The sequence below is a fragment of the Grammomys surdaster genome, unplaced genomic scaffold, assembly GCF_004785775.1.
Source record: "Grammomys surdaster isolate TR1022 unplaced genomic scaffold, NIH_TR_1.0 213, whole genome shotgun sequence".
Taxonomy (NCBI): Eukaryota; Metazoa; Chordata; class Mammalia; order Rodentia; family Muridae; genus Grammomys; species Grammomys surdaster.
The window spans coordinates 10910488-10917327 of NW_021604658.1; the positions used below are offsets into that span (position 1 = coordinate 10910488).

General features: G+C 50.7%; 1 protein-coding gene across 1 annotated transcript; it reads right to left on the reverse strand.

Moving 5' to 3' along the window:
• Positions 1–36: 36 nt before the first annotated feature.
• Positions 37–5925, reverse strand: Rsad1 (radical S-adenosyl methionine domain containing 1; the record flags this gene model as incomplete). Its single annotated transcript, XM_028772254.1, has 7 exons — positions 5705–5925; positions 5186–5319; positions 4867–5071; positions 1328–1693; positions 996–1059; positions 446–593; positions 37–244 (listed from the first exon to the last, which is right to left on the reverse strand). Coding segments are annotated over exons 1-7 (1260 nt in total), but the record flags the coding sequence as incomplete, so codon positions are not given.
• Positions 5926–6840: the final 915 nt, after the last annotated feature.

Here is a 6840-nt window from a genome sequence, read left to right on the forward strand (position 1 = left end):
GAGAGAGAGAGAGAGAGAGAGAGAGAGAGAGAGAGAGAGAGAGAGAGCCATAAGCATGTTGAGAGATGGCGGGAGGGGAGTAGAGAGGGGGTAAGGGCCAAGAGGACAGAGCAAGAGAAAGAAAGCAAGAGAGCGATTCTCTAACTCTGAGGAGGAGCTAATAGTATCTGAGAACCCCCAGTCCTTTACCTGGTGAGTGAGCCCCACATCAGTTCGAAGCCCCATAGCCAAAACCTCCTCCAGCCTGAAAGAGAATCACCACGGGACCTTAGAGACCTCACATTCTTTGAACCCAGTGCTGGGATGTAACAGTGTGCTTAGAACTCACGCGGTAGGAGGCAAAATGGGAGGGGCAAAGCAGGTAGGAAAGATGTAAAAGCACGGAGGAGCTCCCAGTGTGCAGGAGGAGACCCTGGGGAAGAGCCCTGTGTACTCAGGTACTCACAGCTCCAGCTTGCCCAGGGGGATGCACTTCCGGGTGCCATGACCAAAGAGCATCACTTCTTTCATCCAGTTGTCTGGCTCCAGTGTCTGGATCCGTGCTTCCCGGGTATGGCCTCCAGCTCCCTGGAGCACAAATCGTCCATGGGCTCCTGAGGATAGCAATAAACAACCACCACACATATATTAATAGAAGCTAACGTGGTGAACTATCAGATTGAAATCAGGGTTTTTTTCCAAGGGTGGTCCCTGAAGCAACTACTATAAACGTAAATCCTCAGGCCCTGCTCCAACCCTGCCCATAAGACGTCCTGGAGGTAAGGACCAGCATTCTGGGTTGTAACAAGCCCCCAGGGGCTTCTCATCTCTGCCAGACTCAGAAAGAACCAGGCTGCAAAGGCCTGAAAATTCGCATTCCACAGTTCCACAGAGAGGTTGTGTGCACTTTGCATGAGGAAATGCAGGCTCTGAGTGGCTAAATGAGCAGTCCAAGTTCACACAACCAGAATGTTCCTCTCCTGAATCATGCTTTCGGTTGTTAAGGATCGACTCACCAGGCCCAATGCCAAGGTACTGACCGCACTGCCAGTACGTCCAGTTGTGGGTACTGAGCGCCCCCTGTGGGGGAAAATGGGAATCGTCAGCACAGAAGTAGGTGATGTTGGCTTCTGTTCAGGTCGTGGTCATCTGATTGGAATTTTCCCAATTCCCAGGTCTCAGAGCACCCAGCAGGAACCCTTCTCTTCAAAAGGCCTCATGGTCATATCTCAGCCCTCTAATTCTGTACATCACCACCACCCTCACTCCCCATCCCTCCCCACCCCCACCACACTCCACCGCCCACCCACCATCACCCCCCGCCTGTCATCGGCCCTGCTGCACTCACGTTCCGTGCAAAGTTGGAGACCTCATACTGGCGAAAGCCAGCGTCTCGAAGAACTGTCCTGCCCTCCTGGTACATCTCAGCAGCCAGGTCCGGGTCAGGGGCCGGGAGGGTACCCTGCTGTACCTGGGCAAAGAGTGATGTGCCCCGTTCCAGGGTCAGCTGGTAGAGGGAGAGGTGGTCGTCGCAGTGGTCCAGCAGTTTCCGAAGCTGTTGAAGCCATGGCTCCACCTTTTGTGCCGGTAACCCCAGCATCAAATCCACCGACACTCTGCCAGGGAAAAGGTTCTTGGCCTCCGCCAGAGTCCGTAAAGCGTCGCTGGCTGAGTGAGTCCGGCCCAGCAGCTGCAGCTCCGTGTCATCCAGGGACTGCAGAGAGAGGGTCTGGTGTAAATGCTGTCCCCGAGGGAGGCAGCAGCAGTCAGCCTTATTTAGGGCACAGATGTGACGGACACACAACAGGCAGATGGCAGTGAGTCAAGGCAGACCCAGAGAGCTACTCCTCAAGGAAGGGTGCATTTAACCCTTAAAATTCTCTCTTTTGTTTTTTTTTTCCTCTTGAGGCAGGGTCTTACTATAGTGCTGACTAGACGGAACTTACTAAGTAGCCCAGGTTGGCCTCAGACTTGTGGGGTATCCTGCCTCTGCCTGCTGAGCACTGGGAGGAGAGTCGTGGGCCACAGTGCTCAGCCATCAGTTCTATTTGACAGATGAGAAAGCTAAGGTTCAGAGATAGCAAGTAACTGCAATGTCAGACCAGGAATTTGGAAGTGGGTGATTCTAAATCCAACAGGCTTTTCATCCCTAATACTTTTATATTTATTATATTTAAATTATTTTTGTATTGTTTTTATATTTATTATATAATATTGTTATTATATTTATTGTTACATTTATTATATTTCATTATATTATAAGAGACTTTATTATATTTATTATAAAAGCATATATTTAATATTTATTATAAAAACAAACATATTTTGTATTTACCATGTTTATGATATATTTATATTAATTATTGAGGGTCCACAACAGTGATTATATAGAGGTCAAAGGTTAAGTTGGACGAGTTGGGTCTTTCCTTTCACCATGTAAGTTCTGACAGGGAATAGAACTCAGGTCATCAGGCTTGGCAGCAAGCCTCTTTATCCACTAAGCCATCTCGATGGCCCTTCTTTAAATTAACTTTTTATGTTTTCAGTTAGCTCAAGCATAAAGGCTCAGTAGGGTCCCTATCTATGCACAACAAAGCATAACCACCAGTTTCCAAAGGTCTGGCTTGCTTGCTTCCTTCTGAGACAGCGTCTCAGTAAAGAGCTCAGGCTGGTTTTGAACTCACGGCTACCCTCCTGTCTCAGCCTCCTGAGTAGTGAGATGACAATTGTGCCCCTACCACATTCAGACCCAAACGTCTCTTAATTTAGTTTTGCCTGACGTTTCCTCATAAGTAGAAGCCAGGTGTGGTATTGCACATCTGCAATCTCATTACCTGGGGAGGTGGAGACAGGAGGATCAGGAGTTCAAAGCTGCCTGAAGCTACATAACAAGTTTCAGGCCAGAGTGGACGGTAAGACCTTGTCATTAAAAACAGAGAGAGAAGCTGGGTGGTGGTGGGCCATGAGGCCTTTAATCCCAGTACTTGGGAGGCAGAGGCATCTCTGAGTTCGAGGCCACCCTGGTCTACAGAGTGAGTTCCAGTACAGCCAGGGCTACACAGGGAAACCCTGTCTCAAAAAATCAAACAGGATGGGTGGGGAATTTTAAAAATAAAGGAAGTGTTTTGAGCAAGAACATGTAGACATGGTACACCTCTTTCAGGCTTTTCTATGACCCTAGGTGACGTGCTCCACCGGAAGCACCCTGTGGTAAATGGGGGGGTCACAGGGATGGCAGTCCTGGAGACACCAATGACAGAGGTCAACAGAGGTCAACCTAGAGAGATTTCTCCTGACTCATAAACACACCTTCAGAGGCTCTCCAATGGGAGAAACCCCAAACTCCCACAGGACCTGAAGGCTTTCGGTCCTGTTTGGCAGCCGTGTCTCCAACCTCACCAGTCACTGGAATGATACAGCTTCTCCCCTAAACATGCAAAGTTCTTCCACACCTTGTGCCCTTTCCTCCCACACCCCACTACCTGGTAAACACCTGCTCTGTCTCACATACACATCATTTCCTCCAGGAAGGCTTCCAGGATTTAACCAGGTTAGGCTTCCCTCAGCACTCTAAGTCTTCCTAGGTTCCTCTAGAGGTAGCATTTGCCATGCCATGGTCCGGCTGCCAGCCTGCCATGTCTCCAATCACAGAACAAGCCACACCCTGTTTTTTTCCTTCCTTTCTTTCATGTCTGTACACATGAAATGTGCCTGTGTCTATATGTGTTCACATGTGTGTGAGGGCGGGGATGAGTGTGTGTGTGTGTGTGTGTGTGTGTGTGTATTTGCAGAAGCCCAGGGTTGATACTGGGGGTCTTCTTTAATTTTTTAATAGATTTATTTATTATATATACAGTATTCTGCCTGCATACATGCCTGCACCAGATCTCATTTCATTACAGATGGTTATGAATCATCATGTGGTTGCTGGGAATTGAACCCAGGACCTCTGGAAGAGCAGCCAACACTCTCAACCTCTGAGCCATGTCTCCAGCCCATCTTCCTTAATTTTTTTGCTACCTTACTCACTGAGTCAAAACCACAGTTGATGCGGTTAAGTCTGGCTAGCCAGCATTAAACAAGGTGAAGAGAGGATTCCTTTATCTGTGCCTCCAAGTGCTGGGATTACAGGCAGGCTGTCATACCCGGGGATTACAGGCAGGCTGTTATGCCTGGCCGGCACTCGTGTGGGTGCCGAGGGTCCAAGTGTCTGTTCACACTTGCCCAGTGAGGGCTTCAGCCACTGTGCCATCCCCCATCCACACCTGGGCAGCCCCTACCATGTGGCAGGTACTACGTTAAATGACTAGACTATAAAGGGTTAAACCAGCTGGGCCTTGTGCCTGTAATTCTGGGAGTTGGAAGGCTGAGGTAGGGAGATTGCTGCGAGTTTGAGGCCAACCTGGGCTACAGTGGGAGTTCCTGTCTCAAAGCCATCCTCCTCCTCCTCCTCCTCATCCTCCTCATCATCATCGAAGCTAGTGATACAGCTCTTTGTAGGACGCTTGCCTACAGGCCTTGGGGTTTGATCTCTATTACCATATAAACTGGGCATGGTGACACATGCCTGTAATCCTCTTACTAAGATGGAGGCAGAAGAATCAGGAACTCCAGGTCATCCTTGGCTACATATCAAATTTGAGGCTAGCCTGAGCTATAGGGTATCCTGTCTCAAAATAACAAAGACAACAACAACAATAATAATAACAATAATGCCAACGCCTGCCTCAGGAAGTGTATGGGCCAATATATCAAGAGATAAACAGAAAAAAAAAAGTCACTATACAGTCTACTGTGTACTAGATCCTGGTACCCAGAAATGTTTTCCCAATGACTGAGTACCCTAGGGTCTGGGAGCACTGGGGTAGGGTGAGTCAGATAGGTCACCTGTAAACCAACGGACAACCTGTTCACTCCTGCTGCTCCAAAAGCTGCCAGCCTGGGACTTGGGGCTGAAGTGGGGTTGGCCTCCAAGGTGACTTCCGAATCTGCGGGCAGGTAGACTTCCTGTGCCACCGCCTCCAGGACAGCAGCCACCGTGTGGGGACTGGCCAGACTCGGGGTTCCTCCACCAAAGAACACAGACTCCACCCTGGAGGAAGAGGATAGAAACATAAAACCCGGGGAAAGCCCCTGGGGGATGTCCTCCTGTAGTGTCCTCCCCCCCACCGCCCCCAAGACTTTGTCTACTGTCCCCAGTACCGACCTCTGCACCCCGCTGAGCCGCAGCAGCGTCCTTGCCTCGGTCACCAGGCAATTTCGCACGGCCCCCTCCTCCACGCCGCGGGGGATGTACTTATTGAAGTTGCAGTAGCTGCAGCGCTTCTCGCAATAAGGCCACTGGGGACAGGGGATGCTTGCATGAGCTAGGGCGGGGCTCTGGGCTGCCCAGGCCACTTCAGGGTTTATCCCACACATCCCCGTTCTCATTCTGAAGTTGGTCAGCGGTGGCTGCGACCAACTAAGCCACTCTGCGCCCCGTGGGCAGACGGCAATGAGATTACTATGCCCACTTCAGTGAGACAAAACAAGTTCCAAAGGATCACCCAGCTAGTGAGCACCAGACTTGAGGTCTTTGGCTCAACATTTATTCCGGTGGGGTAGGACGTGGACAGATGCTATGCCAGATGTGATGTTGGGGCACGCATAGAGTGCAGGTGGACTATCGGCGGAACAAGTGCCAGCCACGGCCACCGTCTCCTTCTGCTCTCCCCTGCTCACTCACGTGCACGTAAAGCGCCGCGCGCGTGCTCGCGGACTCAGGACTCGGAGGCTGTCCCAGGCTGTCCACACGGGGGCGCCTCTGGGCCGCCCTGGCCGCTGCCACCCATCTACTGGTCCGGACCCGGGAGGGAACCATGGCGCACAAGGCGGCAGAAAGTAAGAATGCGAGACCTCGACAGCGCTCCCAATGTGTGCCCTAAGCTGGGCCGCGTGGGTCGCCCCGGCGGAAGTCAGAGGGGCTGCGTGACCTCGTATTGCCTCTCCCGGAGTGGCTAGAGAGCCCAAAGCCTCGGGTCTGCGGCGCCACCTGCTGGACACTTGTACTCACAGCCTATTCGTTCCCAAGGACACAGCCTGTCTGTCCTTTGCCAAGGGCGTGGGATGGCCGGCCAGCCTCTTGAGCCAGAGCGACTTTCTTGACCCATGCAAGAATTCTTAGGTTTTTGGTTTTTTTTCCAGATTGTTGTGTACCTAGCTTAGATCTGAAAGCTAGACCGACATAGGTGCCTAAAATCAGGTCACAGTCTTAACTGGAAGGGGAGACACTAACCAAGTCAAGAGTTAACTCGGTACTGGCTAACTGGATGTGAGGTGGTGGGCCTCCAGAAGCATGCGAGTCAGCGGGAAGGAAGCTCATGGGCTGAGTATTAGAGGAGCAGAAAGTCGCTGGAAGCCGGGGGCGGTGGCTCACACCTGTAATACTAGAACTCCGGAAGCTAGACAGGAGGATTGTGGGAGTTCCAAGCCAGCCTGGGCTACACTGTGAGAGCCTATCTCAAAGAAACAAAAGAGGGGAAGACATGATGGCTCAGCAAGGAACGGACAGTTGCCCTACAAAGCTGAATGGTCCCTAGATGCCAAATATGTAGTGGAAGAGAGCCTTGCTCCGCATCGTGGACCTTTTGCCTCCATGTGTGTTTTCTAGCAAATTCATGTGTGCACATAATATACACAGACACAATAATAAAATAAACAATTGTGGCATAAATGCTGTACACAGACATACACGCAAGCAAAATACCCAATTACATTTAAACAAACAAATGAAAAAAAATAAGTAAAGCCTGAGGCTGGAGAGAAGGCTCAGCAGTTTAAGAGCACGGACTACTCTTTCAGAGGTCCCGAGTTCAATTCCCA